Genomic DNA, 20,182 nt, shown 5'->3' on the forward strand with positions numbered 1-20,182 from the left:
TAAATACTGCTTTCTACTGTACTAGGTCTCTGTGGTCATTTTTGGCCCAGGAGCTCCTCAAGGGCAACGTCATGTCTTATCCATCTTATCTCCATTGCCTCGCATGGTGCCTAACAGTTCCTAGCAGGCAGTAGGTGCTCAGCAAAAGTTTGAAGGGTTAAGCACAAAATTTCTCAACATATGACACAGTAGGAAGGAGGCAAGAGAGTAGCAAACAGGATTACTGATGGAGGAAAACTTGTGAATTAGTGACACAGTCTTTTTCAGTTTATGAGCGTTGAGCGATGGGAACTGACGGATTTCTGGGAAAGTACAAATTTAGTTTTCACGTTTCTGGCTGGGGGCAATTTCTCACAAGCCGTTAAGAAGGGGGCTAACACGAACCACATACAGGTGCTTCACATTTAAAACCCCAGAACAAATCCATGAGGCAGGTATAATCCCCGTTGTACAGAAGAGGAAACAGGCCCAGAAAGGTTTATTTCTTGCCTGAGCCCCCACCCCCACGCCCCCGCAGCGGTCAGCGCCAGGCCCAGACTCCACCGCAGGTTCCCGGGCCCAGCCCAGCGGTCCTTTCCTCCTCCGGGGTGGCCTCTGACCCTTTCAAGTCTAGCTGGACAACTCCTGAGGAGAAGGAGGAGGAAAGAAGCTGGGGGCTGAGATGCTCTGGGCATACAGTAGCCACGGGGTTCAGGACGCAGAGCACAAAAGCAACGAAGTGCCCCCGTAGGGCCTAGCACACACGCCCGCGCGCATTCGCCGGCATCGGTAAGCTTGACCCTTCTGGGCTTCCGTAGTTCGGAACAAACTGTACATCTTTAGGTGGGGAAGGATAAATATTTTGAAATTCAAATCATGTTTCCGGATTTGAGCACTGAGACAGCAAAGCCAAACCCTCCGTACGTTCTCACGAACTAAAACCGCGAAGACAACACACCCTCTCCCCTTCACAAAAGGAAATCCCTCCCTCCTCCGGCGAACCGATGCCGGAAAGTTCCGGTGGGCTTGACGTCACTACCGCCCAGTTTCTGGGCGGTGCTAAGATGGACGCGCTACAGGCTCGGGAGCGACTCCGGCGGAGATACCTGTTCCCGCGGGACGCGGTGGTCCGGCTGGACCGCGAGGGCTACGCCGGGCCGGGTGAGGCACCCCCGCTGGCGCGCTCCGAGTCGCGCCGAGGTTCCCAGAGGCGAGGCGCCGGCCACGGCCGGCCCCGCGGGCCTGTCGCAGCCCTACCCAGTCAGGAGGGACCGGGTTTCGTTTTTTCAAGGCTTACCAAGTAGTTTTGCAAGTCGGGTATTTACTGTCGTAAAAGACCCTTAGAGATCAGGTAGCCCTGCGCATCTTGGTCTTCAGGATTCCCAGGAGAGCTGGCTTAACACCTGTTTGGCAATATCCATTAAAATAAAATATATCCACAGATTGTATTTCTAAGAACCTAACAAAGGAGCGTACTCGTAGCAGTACACAAGGGCGTGTGTGCAAAGTCTTTCATCTCAGCTTTGCTTGTAATAGCGAACGACTGGAAACATCTAATTGTCCGTCAGCAGGGAGCTGGCTAAATACACTTGGCTGTTTATACATGACACAGCAGGCAGACTTTTATGAATCAATGTGGATGCTTTTCAAAGGGAGGCGCAGAACAACGTATGGTATGCCACCATTTGTGTTCAAACCAGATAACATGCGGTGTGTGTTCACCTGTAGATGCATAGAATATGCAAGAATTCAGTAGACGTTATTACTGGTAGCTGCTTTGGGGCTGGGGAACTGGGGTTAAGGATAAAGAGAGCGATTTCATCTTTTTGTCCTGTATGTTGTAAATCTTGTGTATTTATTTTAAAAAGTAAACGCAGAAAACAACATGCGCAGGCATGCTGGTTTATAAATTTTGAGGGTGTCTCGCAGAATTTGTATTATGAATAAGCTTCCCAGGAATTCTGATGGTCAGCTAAAAGCTCGGGAACCTTGGCTACATACTAGTGGTTCTCACATGAACTGAGAGAGAGGGCATGTCAGTCACATGGGGAACTTGTCAGACCCCGTTTGACCCATTCTTTCAGATTGGGTCCCAAATGGAAGGAATTTGACTTGTCCATCACCTGTCTAAGGCAGTACCATGTTGGGACTGGACCTCCAGTGTGCCCTTTCCACTTTTGAGCTGCCCCAAAAGGTTGTGTTTGTTTAAAAAATTAAAATATGTAGTTGTAAGTAGTGTTTGTGGAAAATCAAGTCCATTTTGTGTTCTAATGTTTGCCACTTGCATTTTTCTTAATTAACAGGACTAATCACTTTCCTAGACTACACGTGAAGCATAGCATTAAAATTCCTATACTACCAGATGGCATTATTCTTTCCAAAAGACTATATAAATAAATTTGGTTGCAAAACTCATTTAGCGGCAAAAAAGTTGACTATATTGGACAGGTTTTATGGCAGGGTCCTATTAATTATTTCTAAAAATATAAACCTATTTTGGTGGTTTTACAGAAGAAATTGGTACTGTAATGGGAGAGAATGTGGTTCTTAGAAAGCTCTAGGAAATTATTTTATTTGACTTAAAATAGGTGTAATTAAAAAAAAAAAAAAAAAAAGGAATTTCCTGGCAGTCCAGTAGTTAGGACTCCACGCTTTCACTGCCGAGGGAGCAGGTTCAGCCCCTGGTTGGGGAACTAAGATCCTGTAAGCGGCACGGCGTGGCCAAAAAAAAGGTATAATTTTTCCTGTGACGTTAATGGTTACTTCATAAGTTGAACTCTCCGTTATTTGCAGAAACCTCTACACCTGTTGAGAAAAAGGAGAAACCTCTTCCAAGACTTAATATCCATTCTGGATTCTGGATTTTGGCATCCATTGCTGTGACCTATTATGTTGATTTCTTTCAAACCGTTAAAGAAAACTTTCACACCAGCAGGTAAGAAAACTTAATTGCTTTGTAAGTTAAACACACTTGTTTTATTTTTCACGTTTTGTGAGCCGAATTCTTCAAACGCTTAGTAGGCATCTACTTTCTGCCGGGCATGGTGTTGGAGGTGCTGGTGACGCAGAGTTGAAAAAGAGAGTGTGTGTTCTGGGCACGTACCGCAGAGTGGGTGAGGCTGGAAATTATTTCAGTGGGCTTTCTCAGCACAGGTGTTTTGTAGGATGAGGACGGTAGTGAATTTAAGAAGGATCTAATCCATTTGTAAACCATGCAGAGAGAATGACTGAAGGTCTTTAAGAAGATCAAGTACAAGAGCATTGGGAGGAGGGAATGAGAATTGTGGTGGGTGGGCATTGGGTCTCAGAGCTCGTTTTCAGAGAATAGTTACAGCCAGCAAGGTAACTACATGTACAGTCTGTGATTGAATTAGAGTTGAGGTCACTGGTGGAGGAGTCAGGAGCTTTGAGGCAGGATGTCAGATAGTCCATCGTTCATGAGGATTGAAATCTCTTTAGTATGAAATCTAGGAGTTGACATGGAGGGGAAGGTTGTTCATCACACTCCTGAGTCCTCACTGGGCATTGGAGAGTGTTCTGGAGGCCCCTAGATAACAGAAAAAGAGGGAGAGGTGTTGGTGAGCATCGGAGCTGGCATCGGGAGGGCTGATTTGCTTAAAGTGCGAGTGTAATTGTTTGGAAGGACCAGCGGGGCTAGAAAGGTGCAGACGGGACTGTTTGATCCGGTGATATCCTTGGGGGTTGGGGGACACCCAGCCTCTCCCGCAGAGGCCCTCAGGAAGAGCAGTGACTGCTGGAGGGGCGCCTGAGGAGAGTGAGGGAGCAGGTGGTCCGGGGAAAGCAGGTGGGGGGTGAGGGGGCGGTGTTATGTAAACTATGGCAGGGAGAGAGCTTGTTCCCGTTCCTTATTTCCACAAGCAGGAGCTTTCCCTAACCACTCCCATCTTCTGGCCCTTCCCCTCACTGGCTTCTTCCCTGGGAGGTGCTAGACCTCCTGATAGGGTTTGGGATGAAGAACCAGGCGTGTAGCTCAGCACCTTCTTCCTCTTGGGAGCCAGCTGCCCATGGGAAGCACAGATTCTGGGCTGCTTTTCTGCACCATTGTTTTATGGGGCGACCCTGACATGAGAAGGTCTCTAGGTTTTCACTGTGACTTGAAACCCAGTGGGTAAGTCTGTCTCTTTCTGGGTTTCAGTGTTAGGAAGCACGTTGTCACCATTCACCAAAGCTATCTTCTTTTCGTAGCTCTATCAGTAAAGAAGCTGACAGTTGGTCTTTATCAGTTTGGTTTCTTTGTGTCTTTCAATTGGTCTAGAACTTGGGCCGGGAAAAGAAGCGATGGTTGTTTCAGACACCATCAGTAGCACCTGCTGCTTCGTTCATGAAATATCTCATGAGAGCCTGAGATGTATCCAGTTATGGTCACAGTGATGAACAAGGCACACTTCTCACCCTCCACCAGCTCATTTTAGGCTGTGATAGATGAGTAAGTCATGTGGTGCGTACCGTTTGCGTGTACGAGGGTATGTGCGGGATGCCGTGAATGCACCTAGAAGGGGCACCCAGTCCAGCCCAACCTCAGGAGGTAGGCCTTTTTGAGGTTTCAGGAGAGATGAGAGGATTTATCCATTTGTGTCCTATGTATCCTTGTATATGAGAATACTAAGTATTCTTAGTAGTTAAAGGAGATGGTGAGGTAAGGAATAACTCACTACACTGTAAGGTGTTTGGGGGCGCCCACAGGAGTAGTGGCACACAGTAGCCCAACGGTGGTGTGTGACAGAGCCTGGACTCAGCCTCCGGATCAGGACTGGGGGGCATGAAAACAAAGTGGGAGTCATAGGCCTGTCCTCAAAGAAGTGTCATCTTAGAGGAAAAGAGACAGAAACGCATGGCCGAAGGCTGAGGATTTTGAGTAGAGTAGGGTTGCATTCTTGCTGAGGCCTCGGTAAGCAGCGGGGAGTTGGGGCAGCTGTGGCGGGAGAGCGCTACCCAGAGGCAGGCCGTGCAGGCTGCCTTCTGCTTTCTCGAAAAGGGTTCATTCCTCTGATTTTCCAAATCTGGCCTCCTCCCATGACCAGCAGGGGCTGGAAGGAAGGGGCTGATGAGCTTTTTCTCACACACACTGAGCCAGGTCTTCTGTGGAGTTGGAAGGAGCAAAAAGCCATTGGCCCTTGAGGGAGGACTGGAGATATTCTAGGAACGGGAGGGTTTCATTTAGAAATCTTTTGCGAGAGGCAATATGAATTAACTCCTTCCAAATTGATATTCAGTATTTCAAGAAACCCAGCTTAACTTGGAGGAGTTGATGGTGTCTGTTGAAATCTTTATTACTCTCACACTCAAAACTTCAGAAACAACCAGAAAGCCGCTTGCTTTCCTGTATGTTTAAAGAAAACGTCCTTTTTTGTCAGTTAGTTTATGAAAGTGTGTGTGTGTGTTTAAAGTCTTACTTTTTCATCCTTTCATGTGTCTCACGCTCATCTTTACCTACCCATCTATTAGATCTAGACTTTCTGCAAGCCGGGATTGAGTAACTGTGGGTCTCTCTGCCCCTTCTCCAGTTGATATTCTTCTTAGAAATACATATTTAGTCTATTAATGAAAACTTTAAAGATACCTGATTTGTTAAGTGCTGTCAATTAGCACTTTTTTTTAAAACCACTTTATTTTTGTGTACATATTTGCTTAACAGTCACTGAATTTCTAGTCAGCTTCAGGTATCTGAAGAGCCTTTAAAAGTAGTTTATATTGTCTAGACCCAAGGTATGCTGCACACAGTCTGGAGCAGAATTGCAAATAACATCTTTCTAAAGATAGGCATAGAAATTCTGATTCAGTAAGTTAAGATGCTTCCTTTCTCTAGTGGCAGGGCTGAGTCATACCTGGCTGGTAGGCCCTGTGTTATGGGACAGGACTCAAAATTCAAATCACCTGTATTCAAAGGTAAACTTACAAAACCTTTGTCAGATACATGCACTGTCAAAAATGGGATCACTGGGGCTTCCCTGGTGGCGCAGTGGTTGAGAGTCCGCCTGTCGATGCAGGAGACATGGGTTCGTGCCCTGGTCCGGGAGGATCCCACGTGTCGCGGAGCTGCTGGGCCCGTGAGCCATGGCCGCTGAGCCTGCGCGTCCGGAGCCTGTGTTCCGCAACGGGAGAGGCCACAGCAGTGAGAGGCCCGGGTACCGAAAAAAAAAAAAAAAAAAAAAAAATGAGATCACTGCCATTGGTATGGTAAGCCAGCAATGATATGAGCCTGTGTCACATTTCAGATGTGTCAAAAAAGATTATTTACTATTAGGCTGTAGAGGATGTAAAAGAGGATAATAGAAGGGTATTATTTTTGTCTCTACAGTTGGTTTCTGTTTGGCGGTACCTTGTTGCTTGTTAGCTTATCGATTGCATTTTACTGCATAGTCTATCTGGAATGGTATTGTGGAATTGAAGATTATGATATCAAGTATCCAACGTTGATACCTATTACAACTGCTACTTTTATTGTAGCAGGAATTTGGTAAGTTACCTTTGGAATGAAAAGTTTTTTGATCAGGTAATGATGTACATGGTACAAAATTCAAGAGGGAAAAAAAAAGGGAATAATGGGAAAACAGTCTCCTTGATTCCCTTTTCAGTAGTGTCTTTCTTTACTTATATATTTAGTTATTTAAAATACAAATGGTGACATGCTATATATATATATATATATATATTGCATTTTGCTTTTTAAATCATTTTCATTGTGAAGTATAATACAGACAGAAAAGTGGAAGAATCTAAAATATACAGCTGAATTATCATGCAGTGAGCCTTGGTGTAAACCCTAACGAGGTCAAGAGAAAGATCTGTGCCGGCCCCCTCTAACCCCTTCCATGCCCCCTCCCAGTCACTGTACCTTCATTCCTGCCCGCAGGTAAACACTGTCCCCACCTTCATGGTAACTGCTTTCTTTTGCATCTCTTATAGAAATGGGTTCATATAGTATGTATTCTTTTACATTTGACTGTTTACATGCAACACTATGTATGATTCGTCCATATTGTGCATAACAGTTGCACGTTTTCATTGCTGTTCAGCATTCCATCTTATAATCAACTCCCAGTTTATCTGTTCTGCTGTTGATCGCATTTGGATTGTTTCCAGTTTGGGGTTATTATGAGTGATGCTGTTAAGAACATTCTTGTGTATGTCTTGTGTGCCTGTGTGTGTTTCTGTTGGATGTATATGTACATGCATACATATATACATATCTCTAGAAGGGAAATCGTTGGCTCATCGGGTATGCATACCTCCAACTCTAGTAAATAGTGCCAAACTGTTTTCCAGAGTGATCTTTTTTTTTTTTTTAAATTGAGTTTGGAATTCTTCCATACCAGTACATATAGATGTGTCTCATTCTTTTTAACAGTTACATCATTATCACTGCATGGACATATCATGATTTATTTAACCAGCTCCCTGTTTTTTTATTCTTTCGCTGTTATAAATAATGCCACAATTAACATCATTTTTCATAAGCTAAGAGGTTCTCAGTGAAAAGTTTTTTTTATGTTTATAAAAGTATTTTATAACTTGCTCATTAAAGAAAAATCTGTAAATTACAGAAAAACACAAAGGAAGTAAATCCCATGATCCTGCCAACCAGAGAGAAAACTACACTGAACATTGTGTTTGGGCTTTTAGGTTTTTTTCCTCTCTTTATATTAATTGCATTTTAATTTAGGGAAAACCACACACCTTTGTACATATTCAGTTTAAATGTATTTTTTCTATTATGTATTTTCTGTAGTTGAAGTTTATGGGTGTTTGACATATGTTGCATTGTGATGCGGTTTTTTATTAACCCTTCGGTGACGAGTGTAGACAGTTGTCTTATTTTACAATTTCTTATAAGGCTAACGTCACCCCCAGAAATATTATTGTATGTTTTAGAACAGTATTCAGTTCATAAAAATCATTGCACTTAGTGTGTTATTCTTACCTGGTGACAGGAATAGTATTTTTCTCAATGGAAAGTTTAATAGCAGCTTATAAATGATTACTTTTTCATTCTGTTTCTAACAGAAAAATACTTTAACCGTCTATTTTTTTTTTTTTTTTAACCATTATAGTTTGGTAGTGTGTGAGATCGTAAAAGCAGGCTGTAGTCATTTTATTTCGTGTTCCTTTACAGATACTAATGTTAAGAGACTGAAGTCTCTGTTAAGCCAGGCCAGCTCTCGTTAGAGGAGCTTTAGTGATTCCAGTTCTGAGTACTTTGTGAAGAAATTGTGATATTTCCAATATTGGCTAAGTCACATACCTGAGAAACATGATTTATATATAGAAAGTTACTGGCTGAATGAACTTTCCCAAACCGGGTAAAAGTGAGTCCTTTAAATCTAGATTCTGCAGTAGAATATAGTTGTGTAGAGTATAGCTACAGTTGTGAACTGTGTGGCTATTTTGTCCTTTTCTTTTCAGCTTCAATATTGCTTTATGGCATGTGTGGTCATTTTTCACTCCACTGCTGTTGTTTACCCAGTTTATGGGGGTTGTAATGTTGATCTCACTCCTTGGATGATTTCTAAAGGTAAGATTTCTGGAATGGTATTTCTAATAATGAATGCATTTGAAAAAGTCTTTCATGATAATTTTCAGTGGACATAGCAATAACGGACTAGTAAATTATTTCAGTCATGTTTACACCAGAGTTGTTCATCCATTGAACTCTGAGGTAGAAGGGACTGTGATCCCTTCCCATTTGCATAATTTAGTTCTAAGTGACTACTTTTTTAGAGAAGGCACCCTGACCTTCCAAGATCTCATGAAGAGAGTATTTGCACCTTCCAATATGGATAAGTTCACACATTGATCGATTTTCTATTGCAGTAAACTTCCATCTACTTCTATACAGATGACTATTGGCTAGATCGTTCTTAGTTAATGGGAATATGGGAAGAATGGGCAATTTTACCCAGTTGAGAAGAAAAATCTGTTTTCTAACTGTCCTGGCTGCCTCATAAAAATCTGATGGATGGCACATCAGCCTTTTCCTTCCATGTTATTTATAGAATTTCTGTTTACCTAGAGACCACTGTGTCCCTGGGCCTGCTGCCTTCACAATGGGGTCTATTTGCTAATTGGCAGATAACTCATTTATTGAATAAGTATGTGTTCAGAGTACTCACTGTACATGCTTAGGGACATGGTGAAAAAGACAGACGGTCCCTCTCTTCACGTTGCTTACGTTAGAACTTGGAGAAAATCTATTCCATATGTCAGTTTACTTACTTGTAAACTTAAAAACTGAGACCCAGAGGAGTAAACTTCAAAACTGAGACCCAGAGAAGTAAACTTGGAAAACTGAGGCCCAGAGAAGAAAAAGTTAATGCACTCAATTATTGGGGTGCAAAAGAAAACTGACATTGCGGCTCACAGACAGCATGTTCTCCCTTTGGAGTTTGGAAAGTCCCTATAACCAGGTAAAGAAGAAATGGATGTCCTCTCATTGTTGCTAGTCTGAAAATAGCTGCTAGCACACACATGCTGATGTGCAGAGTCCCCTCCACACGTTGTGCTGTGTCTAGGACCGTTTGGACTCTCACAGTATGTCCTCTGTCCCTGTTGACCTGTCGCCACAAGAGCATTCCCTCATCTGACCCTGTCTGCTTTGAATCTCTGGCTGTTCTGTATTGAGTTTTTCCACGTGTTCAGGAGCTTTTGACTTACTGCCGACATCAACGTTTAATTGGTAACAGAGAGCCAGAGAATGTTGTAGGCAGGGAGATTGAACTGTGCTTTTTAATATTAAATCCAACAGCCTGAGATAGAATGTCTCGCTTGGGTTTTCTTTCAGGTGTAAGGGCATGTCAGTTTAAAGTGAATGATTAATATCCTGCTAGCTGAAAGCACCGCAGACATAATGGAAAAGCTACAGTGTGTTTTTGCATCTATGAAGTGAATGGTTTCCTTGGAAGAATTGTAACTTTATAGCTCTGTAGTTGAAATCAGAATAAATTATATTTCATTTGCATATTCCTAAACTCATTATCGAATTTTTCAGATTCAAAGTAGAAATATTCAAGACAGAAATAACTGATTTGCAGTGTTAATCTGTTTGGATCATTGGAGAAATTGTTGGTGTAAAAATTTAAATGAATTTTCATTAGAGATGCATAATGTACTCCCGATAGTGTAGAGAAGTTGTTCACTCTTCCATTTAAGGGTGAGCAGTTCAGTGTATGAGATGACTGGCTGTGTATATAAAGGAATGATAGTGTCATGTGCCTTTAACCCAACTTCAGCAATTCCTATATAATACCATTTTTATAATAGTTTTGTAAGGAGGAGGACCAGTTGAAAGGATTTTGTGTTTTCCCATCACTTAAGATTTATCACTGTGTAAATTACTGGGTTTTTAGCATTTGTTTAACTATGAACTTTTAATCATCTTAAGTACGTGTAATTTTTTTCTTAATATTTAAATAAAGTATTTCTATAACTTTCTTGCGGGTTTTGTTACTACAAACTTTGGAATTGTTTCTGTCTTCAGCTATTAGCACTTTCACTATAGAAATAAGGCTTCTTTTTAGCGAAGGCTACCCTGCTTTTCAAAGACCAATGGAAGACAGTATTTGCACTTTCAAATGCAAATATGTTTACATTAAACCTAAACATCGTAAGCATTGTGACATTTTAAGTACCTTATGTTGGTTTCTGCGCTCCCCACCCCCAAGGGACTTCAGGTAATGATATGTTTCAGTCAACACTTGTGTCTGACTCGGATCACACCCTGCAGTAGTAGTTAATCTTGACCTTGAGTAGCAGTTAGTCTTTCTCCAGCTGTGAGGCAGGAACAATATCTGTGTTGTTGGGTTGTGGGTGATAAGAATAATGTTTATGAGACACCTACTACAGTGCCTGGCACACAGTAGGTGCTCACTCAATAAATGGTAATGGAGAGGGAATGAAAGACAAAGTAGATCAAACAGCAGGAATGGGAAGAGGCAGGCATGATCGATAAACAGATTCAAGCTCAGTTTGTGTACATATGCATGTGAGGGTGTGTAGAGAGAGTCATTTAAAGTAAGGAGCAAAGTCAGGCGAAGGTCAGAATCAGGTGGCCAAGTCAGTCAGTGATGTGAGGGTCCAGTGCAAGGCTGAGGTTGCAAACCCAGGAAGTAGGATTAGAGGGAGCCCTGGTTCAGACCCTCCGGAGGGAACTTGGTGGGGGGCAAGGGACGTACCCCCGTGACAACTCCCACAGAGTCTTTGGGCAGATTCTGCAAGAAATCCTTCCTTCCCTCCCTCCCTTCCTTCCATTTTTCTTTTCTTGCAAAGTAGTTTTACTGTTGATACTTGGATAGAAACCTAAGGCTGGGATTTTCTGTGTAATACAGTCATTAGAACCCAGTTAGCCAAGTGCTGATACCGTGGTATAGCTAGGGTGGTAAGGAGGTGATCCTGTTACAAAGAGACATCTGAATAAATTTGTTTAAGCAGGATCATTCCTGGTCCCTGTGCCCATTAAATAAGTGCTGTGCAGATTATTTGTGGGTCTTTTCCTATTGTTATTATTTTCTAAAATAAATTTATTTATTTATTTAGGGCTGTGTTGGGTCTTCGTTTCTGTGCGAGGGCTTTCTCTAGTTGCGGCGAGTGGGGGCCACTCTTCATCGCGGTGCGCAGGCCTCTCACTATCGCGGCCTCTCTTTGTTGCGGAGCACAGGCTCCAGACACACAGGCTCAGTAGTTGTGGCTTATGGGCCCAGTTGCTCCGCGGCATGTGGGATCTTCCCAGACCAGGGCTTGAACCCGTGTTCCCTTTATTGGCAGGCAGATTCTCAACCATTGCGCTACCAGGGAAGCCCTTGTTATAATTATTAAATAAAAACTGTGTCAAGGAGTGTTGTTGCTTCTTCTAAACAAGCCTGTGGGAGGAGCAGCCACTCAGAATAGTAATGAATAACGGAATTAACAGTTGTGAATGTTTATCGTGAAAGTCAGGGATATGGTAGAAGCAAGCGTGTGCTCTTAAAAATGTCCCTGACTGACAGTCCCAAGTGTCAAGACCGAGTCTTCCACCCAGGTTGCACACTGGTTGCCACAGGCCTGCTGCTCAGAGGTTTTCATTGCAGCTGGTGACAAGGCTGTCTTGTGAAGAGTCCTCCAGGTGATTCTAACGTTCAGCCTCATTCCAGAACTATCCTGTTCCAATCACTTTGGGCAGAGACGTCTCTGCAGAAGCTAGAATGTTCGAATTGTCAGGGAACACAGAGATAGCAGAATTGAACTTAGCTACCTAGGCTAAAAACCAGATTGAGGCTCCCTCCAAATCTGTGTCTGGGACCTAGCTTGAGAGGCAATGGTCTTTCTAGGAGACTTTATAGCATTTAACATCCTGGCTGTCTCAGGGTTCTTTGGTTTTATACAACAATAACAAGAAAAGGTCTCTGGCTATGCTTAAGCAAAAGAGAAATGCATTGGAAAGGAATTGAGGGAAAAGCTAAGAGCCACATCTTTATAAGTAGAATCATTTGGGGCAGTGGGGCGGGGTGGTCCTAGGTAATAGGGGTTAATAGATGCCCTCTTCCGTGGCCACAGTTAGGATAACTGCCTTTCACTTAAAAATATTTTAAAGACTTTGATTCAGCTCAGTGTTTCTTGAGGTGGGAAAGAGCTTGGTAGATTTTAAGAAATGTTTACATAGAATTCATAAAAATAAATAGCAATCAGGAATATTTCGCATACACTAAGGACTAATTTGAAAGAAGCCAAATTGCAGGCTCTGGGTCAAGGGAAGATTGGGAGTTGAACAGAAGAGTAAATTATTCCTAAAAAGGCCACAAAGATCTCTTCTAAGTCTCTCAGATTCAGTTCTGAAGTTGAGGAATGGGATTTTCCCAATTCGGCAGAAATGTAATGTGTAGCTATTTTATTTCTAAAGCAATGTGAGCAACTAGCTTTTGGTAGAGCTGTAGCTTTGGCAAACCTTATTATACCTCACTTTGGGTATATTCATGATGCCTTGAGATGCATCATTCCTGTCCACCTACAAATGTGTTGTACTATTTACCATCTTCAAACAAACACCCAAGATAGGGCTCCCTCACGCTTCTCCAGTTATTAACCACTTTTTGGGTCCCCTTTACAGCAAAACTCCACCGAAGAATTCTCCAGGCTTATATCCAATTGTGTTCCTCATTAAAAAAAATTGTATTAGGACGTATGGACTCAAAAGAGTGTGTGTAATGTTCCTTTATGTATAAAAATAGAGTCCAAAAGGATGTCAGGAACTTGGTCCCTCCCCAGCCCACACTCGGGGGTAGGAGTGGACCCTGGAGTTCACTCAGCTCACTGCTTCCCTTGCTCCCGCGCGCCCAGCCTGCAGCCTGATCCCCACTCTCTCTCAGGACCAGCAGGACTCCTTGTAATCCCTCCACCCCTGGTCATGGTGCCACCACAAAACCTGGGATTCCTTCTCATACCCTGGGCTGACTTCCACGTGCATCTGTCTGTATGTTCCGGTTATCACCTATCACTGCATAACAAACCACGCCAAAACTAAGTGCCTTAGGACAACCACCACCCTTTATTTTGCTCAGGAATCTGAAATTTGAGCAGGAATTGATAGGAACAGCTTGTTATGTATGGGGTGACTCAACTGGGACTGGACGGTCCACTTCCAAGGTGGTTCCCTTGTGGTTGACGAGATGGTGCTGGCCGCCAATTTTACTCCGCCTGGACCTCTTCATGGGCAGCTTGGGTGTCCTCATGGCATAGTAGCTGGGATTCAAGGGTGAGCTTTTACATTAGTTTCTGTTGCTGCTGTAACAGATTGCCACCAATAGCGCTAAAAATGACAGACATTGATTATCTCACGGTTCCTTGGTTAGAAGTCTAATATGGGTCTCGGCAGGGCTGCATCCCTTTCTGGAGGCTGTTAGGGGAGAATCCATGTCCTTGTTCTTTCAGGCCGTTGGCAGAATTCAGTCCCTTGCAGCTGAAGGACTGAGATCCCCATTTCCCAGCTGGCTGGCAGCTGAGGCCCATTCTCAGCTTGGAGACGCCAGCCACGTGCATTTCTTGCTCGTGTAGCCTTCTTCCTCCATCTTCAAAGCCTAGGACAGTGGGTCAACACATCGCTCTTATACTTTGAAATTCTCCTGCCTCTTCTTCCAATGCCACATTGCTCTGACCCACTCTTCTGCTGCCTCCTTCACTCCTAAGGGTCCGTGTGAATACATTGGGCCCACCCACCTGGGCCACCCAACATCATCTCCGTGTTTTAAAATCCTTACTTCATTTCAGTGTTCCTTTTGCCAGGTAACACAACATATTTATAGGTTCCAGGGAGTAGGGTGTGGACATCTTTGGGGCCATTACTCCACCTACCACGGTGTCCTAGAGACAGGAAATGGAAGCTACTGCTTAAAGCCTGGGCTCAGAAGCTGAATGTCACTTCCATCCTATGCTACTGGTCAGGCAGTCACAGATCCCCTATTTAAGGGGAGGGGACATGGCTTTGCCCCATCCTAAAGGAGGAGTACCAAAAAATTTGGAGGTCGTGTTTTAAAATTGCCATAGTCTAGCAGCCACTGGAGAGCAGTAGGGAGTTTCCTTAAAAAACTAAAAATAGAGTTGCCATATGATCCAGCAATCCCACTCCTGGGCATATATCCTGAGAAAACTTGAATTCTAAAAGGTACATGCACCCCAGTGATCACAGCAGCACTGTTCACAACAGGCAAGTCATGGAAGCAACCTAAATGTCCATCAACAGATGAATGGATAAAGAAGATGTGTATAAATACAATGGAATACTGCTCAGCCATAAAAAAGAATGAGATAATGCCGTTTGCAGCAACATGGATGGACCTAGAGATTATCATACTAAGTGAAGTAAGTCAGACAGAAAAAGACAAATAGTAATGTCATATAATATCACTTATGTGTGGAATCTAAAATATGATACAAATGAACTTATTTACAAAACAAACAGACACAGACAGAAAACAAACATACGGTTACCAAAGGGGAATGGAGATGGGGGAGGAACAAATTAGGAGTTTGGGATTAACAGGTACACACTACTATATGTAAAATAGATAAACAACAAAGTCCTACTGTATAGCACAAGGAGCTATGTTCAATATCTTGTATAAACCCTAAGGAAAAGAATATGAAAAAGAATTATATATATATATATATATATATATGAGATTCACTTTGCTGTATGATAGAAACTAACATTGTAAATCAACTATACTTCAATAAAAAAAAAAGAAAAGTGAAAATTGCCACAGTCTAATCTCTGTTCATAAATTCTCTAGATTCCTTCCACATGCAAAAGTCGTTTATCTTCCAGGAATCACTGAAGTTTCATCCCATTACAGCATCAGGTTCAGGCTCGAGCTCCCGGATCTCATCATCTAAATCAATAAAAGGTGCCTCAGGTGCAAGGTCCTCTCAATCTGCACACCTTTAAAGGTAAGTTACCTGCCAATTACACACCAAACATACAGGGGTGAGCTAGAGATAGGGTGCTCGTAATAATATTCCCGTTCAAAGAGGGGTAACAAGGCACGTGGCTTCTGTTCCCTAAAAATTCTGAAAGCCAGCTGGGCGTATGTCTCCCTCTCTTGTTTAGGGACCAGTGCTGCTTCTTAGGACTGTGCAAAGCTTTAGGCTCTACCCTCTGGGCTCTATTCTACCCTCTGTGTCATCCTTTTTTTAGTGGAAGCTGGTGGTTCTTCCATTAGAACAAGTCTCAGAGAGTGAGAAGTAGAAGAGCTGCTGCTGCTTTTTTTTTTTTTTTTAATTATTTATTTATTTATGGCTCTGTCAGGTCTTAGTTGTGGCACGAGGGATCTTCCATTGTGGCACGTGGGCTCTTTGCTGAGGCGCGTGGGCTCTCTAGTTGTAGTGCCCGGGCTCAGTAGTTGCGGTGCGTGGGCTTAGTAGCCCCATGGCGTGTGGGATCTTAGTTCCCCGACCAGGGATCGAACCTGCATTCCCTGCATTAGAAGGCAAATTCTTAACCACTGGACCACCAGGGAAGTCCCAGAAGAGCTTCTTGGTAGCATTTAAAGAAATCTTTACCTCCTGGAGCTGGAGGGTAGACATAGCTAAGGATCAGCACAAAACTGAATTGTGAGAGTGGCAGAGTAGCAGAGAAGGCTGAATTCTCAGTCTAGGAAAATATCCACCAGAGTCAGAGCCCTGATAGGGAAGGAGCAGGAATTTGAGAATTGGGAAGGGGATAACTGGTGAAATGCGCTTGAGAACCTTGCACTCCTAGATTCCTCAGAACCTTCTGGACCTACAGAAGGGCCACCTCCCTCTTACTGGGTGATAGAGTCACTCCTTGCTTGAAGACCATGCTGAGGCCCCAGAGGCGGTAGGAACCTTACAAAGCAATGCTTGCTCTCCTCCAGATTTGTCCCCATGTTCCTCCTGGCCACCCATCCATTATTCTGGATCAAATGCTTGCATAGCCTTACTGGGGATGTGCTGGCCTGCTGAGTAGAGAGAGGGATCATATGGCAAAGGTGCTTCAGGACCTGAATAACATATACTGACAAATACTTCAGGAGCCTGTGCCTGGGAGTAAATCATGGTGGTGCTGGATTAAAAGCAGACTATAACATTGGTTTAGGGAGAGTTTGTCAGTGTGGGTGCTCCCTTTTGAAACAGGATTCAACACCCTGGCAAGGGCTTGAAGAGATGGTTCTAATCCACTGCTGTTATGGTTCTTGGAGGCTTGGAAAAAGTCATGGCCCACATTAAACAAAGTAGAGATGCCAGGATCGCCATGACACATTGTGGGGGAAGGGATCAACGGACTCAGGGAAGTGGGCGTGCTCAAGTGGGTCCACCGTGTAAGATTAGAAAACCTACCAGCTGATCTTTGGAGGACCCCAAAGGCTCTCCGTTGATCATGGAGATAAGAAATATGCCAATAAGAAGATACAGGCATCATTGAGTTGGTCAACAGTGACTGTCCTCTGTAGGCCATGCTGAGGCAGGAATGCTGTTACAGAACTGGTCTCCCTAGCAGCAGTTGGAATGCTAGGATCCCATAATAGTGGAGGCTGTACCATTTTTGCTTTTCCCAGGCGGGTCTAACAGTGCACCTTCACAGCCTTGCCTCAGAGCTACCTGACTCTTGTTATCTCCCATAATACAGAACTGGATTATCTGACATTCTACACAATATCATACTGGGCCACTACACTGATGATCTACAGTCATTGGATCTGATGAGCAGGAAGCAGCCAGTACTTTAGATGTCTTATCTGAAACAGGGTGGATGAGAAAACCTACTAAAATTCAGGAGGCTATAACTTTGGTGAAGTCTCTGGGGGTTCAGTGATCTTGAACGTGTTGGCATATCACCTCCAAGATGAAAGACAAGATGCTGCTCCTTGTACTTCCTCCCATTAAAAAAGAGGCAAATACTTAATAGGGATTTCTAGACGTTGGAGGCAACATAGACTACATCTAAGTGTGTTACTTTGACCTATTAACTGAGGAACTCACGAGGCTGGCCATTTTGAGTGGGTGTTGGAGCAAGAGAAGGCTCGGAAGCATCTCCAGGCTGTAGTGCACACATTCTCCCACTTGGATCTTACAACCCAACAAAGCCAATGGCACTTGAAGTATTTGTGGCAAATAGTGGTCTTATGTTGGAGACTCTAGCACAAACCACAAGGATTTTGGAGCAAATCCATACCTTCTTCTGTAGATAATTATTTCTCTTTTGAAAAATAACTTCTCATTTGCTACTAGGCCCTGGTAGAGACTGAATGTCCATCTATCGCATGGACTGCAGTCATCTGACCCACCAAACCACAAGGTTGGGCATGCCCAGCAGTGATACATTGTTGAGTAGGAATGATGTAGAAGACTTGACTTGAGCAGGGTTGAAAACCATGAATAAGTTGCATGCACAGGTGGTTCAGGTTCCTTTGAAACCGCTCCTCCTGCATTGTCTCCTTTCCTTTAATTCACACCCGTGGTCTCATGGGGTTCTTTTCATGACTGATGAGAAAAAGCTCAGGCTTAGTTTACAGTGGCTCTATGTGATATGACAACACCAGCCATCATGATATGATGTCCAACCATGTGGACAGCTGCAGCATTACAGCCCCACCCAAAGGGATCCCTGAAGGGAAGGGTGGTAAAGGAAAATCTCCCCAGTGGGCAGAGTGTGGAGTGGTACATAGGGTTGTTCACTTTGTCTGGATTGAGAGACGTCCAGAGTACAAATATACATGAACTCATGGATGGTTGCTAACAGGCTACCAGTTTGTCTAGATACTCAGTGACTTGGAAATAAAATCTGAAGATTAGTTACAAGGAGGTTTGGGGGAAAAGTGTGTGGATGGACCTCTCAGAATGGATTCAGGGTATGAAGATTGGCATCTCATGTGAATGCTCACCAGCGGCGTCCCCTACAGAGGAGCGGGATGAAATGGCCGTTCTGTGGGAGTCCGTCAGCCTCGTTGCCTGGCCACCCCAGTGCTTGCTCTACGGGCCCGTGTACAAGGTACACGGTGGCAGGGATGGAGGCCATGCATGTGCTCAGCAACACAGAAATCTCTCCAAGGCTGATGTGGTTAACAGAGTGCTGAGTGAAAAAATAAAATTTTGGAAACGTCTTCCACTGAGAGGGGGAAATCTTTATCCCCTTCCCTTGAATCTGGGAACATAGGATGCCATAAGTGATGCTATGTGGCTTCTCAGGCTAGGTCGTAAAGGCCATACAGCTTTTGCTAGTTCTCTTGGAATGCTTGCTTGCCAGATGTTCCCTCCTGGTATGCTCCCTTTCAAAGCCCAGATGCAACGCTGTGAGAGGTTTAAGCCACACATAAAGAAGCCACGTCGAGGTGCTCTGGTCGAGAGTCCCAGCTGAGCCCAGCCTTCGGGTTATCCTATTCCAAGCACCAGAATGTGAGTGAGGAAACCGTTAAATGATTCCAGCCCTGGCCGTTGAGTCACCCTGGCTGTTCAAGTCTTCCTGTAAGCAAAGGAACGCCAAGGATCGCCAGCAGCCACCAGAAGCTAGAATAGGCAAGGAAGGCTCATCCCTAGAACCCTCAGAGAGAGCCTGTCCCTGCCGACACCTTGATTTCCAAATTCCAGGCTCCAGAACTGTGAGCCAAGAAATTTCTGTTAAGGAACCCACTTGGTGGTACTTTGTTACAGCGCCCTAGGAAGCTAATACACTGCTCGCCTCTGTTATTCTTAGAAACTCTGGGATTATGTAGCCACCAGCAAACATAAGTGGGGACAAAATCTTCTAATTGGCACTCGGGTCCTGTTGCCTATCAGAGTAACTGTGCCCGTGTTACCTGTGGCAGTTAAGCACGTCTGGTTGGCCTCTGCCCCTCTGGGGATTCTGTCATCCTCATTGAAGTTGGGGAGCCCGTGTTTCAGGGCAGCGTTTCTCAGCATCATCCAAGAGGCGCTGAATTGTCACAGGAGAGCAGCTGCCTGGTCAAGGCATTCGCAGCCCCTTACAACTAGGTGAGCCCTGCGACCAGCTCTCACCGTGGAATGTGGGTGGAGTAACGTGCTCCAGAGGTGAAAGCCAGGGGCCTGGATACCATCAGAGCCCACCATTTCTCACACCCCCATGTCTGCCCACTGCTGAGCTGGGATCAATCAGAAGACATTGAGGTTCCTGTGCAGTTCAGACCTTTGAAAAAATGTCATCTGCAGAAGGCAGAAATCAGCGTGGGTAAATCTCTCAATCAGTTTTTCCCATTGTCTTGAGTAGAGAGGAAAGGGGACAGACTTTTGTTTCTCTCTTTGGTGTCCAGAAACTTACATTTCATTGCTTATTAAAAAGAATCGAGGTAGCCCAGACCAGGGAGTCCCACCTGATTTTCTGATGGGGATTGTGTGTTATCTATCTTTGTATTCTAAGCGAGTTAAGGGTCATGCTAGCTGCTGTAGCAGATACCTTTCCAAATTGCAGTGGCGTCGCACAATAGAAGCTCATGTCTCACTCATGTAAGGTCCAGTTTCAGCAGGGAGAATATGCTTCACCAGTCACTGGGGGCTCAGGCTGACAGGCTCCGCCGTCTTCAGCACGAGGCTCCAAGGTTGCCCTGGGTGTTGGTGTCAATATCTGGCTGGTGGCGGGGCGGGGGTGGGGGTGGGAGAAAATGGAGGATTGTGTAGGGGTTTTTCATGGGCTAGGGCCCCGAGTTTGTGTGTCACTTCTGTCCGCACCCCACTGTCCAGAACTTAG

At 44.3% G+C, this 20,182-nt stretch overlaps 1 protein-coding gene across 5 annotated transcripts; it reads left to right on the forward strand.

Moving 5' to 3' along the window:
- Positions 1 to 997: 997 nt before the first annotated feature.
- TMEM128 (transmembrane protein 128) lies at positions 998 to 20,067 on the forward strand. Of its 5 annotated transcripts, XR_016393232.1 has the most exons (6): positions 1,001 to 1,140; positions 2,773 to 2,914; positions 6,299 to 6,457; positions 8,404 to 8,512; positions 15,290 to 15,411; positions 17,111 to 20,067. XR_016393232.1 is itself a non-coding variant. In XM_089911651.1 (5 exons), the coding sequence occupies exons 1-4, from the start codon at positions 1,044 to 1,046 to the stop codon at positions 8,501 to 8,503; spliced, it is 498 nt and encodes a 165-aa protein (XP_089767777.1). In that variant the 5' UTR covers positions 1,001 to 1,043; the 3' UTR covers positions 8,504 to 8,512; positions 15,290 to 20,067. The 5 variants fall into 5 exon arrangements, 4 of the variants coding, with proteins under 4 accessions (XP_089767779.1, XP_089767777.1, XP_022422720.1 ...); XM_089911651.1 differs by having other exon boundaries at positions 15,290 to 20,067; XM_022567012.2 differs by lacking the exons at positions 15,290 to 15,411; positions 17,111 to 20,067 and adding an exon at positions 9,779 to 10,427 and having other exon boundaries at positions 1,002 to 1,140.
- The last annotated feature ends 115 nt before the right edge of the window (positions 20,068 to 20,182 follow it).

This window comes from Delphinapterus leucas, chromosome 5, assembly GCF_059928025.1.
Source record: "Delphinapterus leucas isolate spDelLeu-1000000601 "Yukka" chromosome 5, BTC_Dleu_Yukka2, whole genome shotgun sequence".
Classification (NCBI taxonomy): domain Eukaryota; kingdom Metazoa; phylum Chordata; class Mammalia; order Artiodactyla; family Monodontidae; genus Delphinapterus; species Delphinapterus leucas.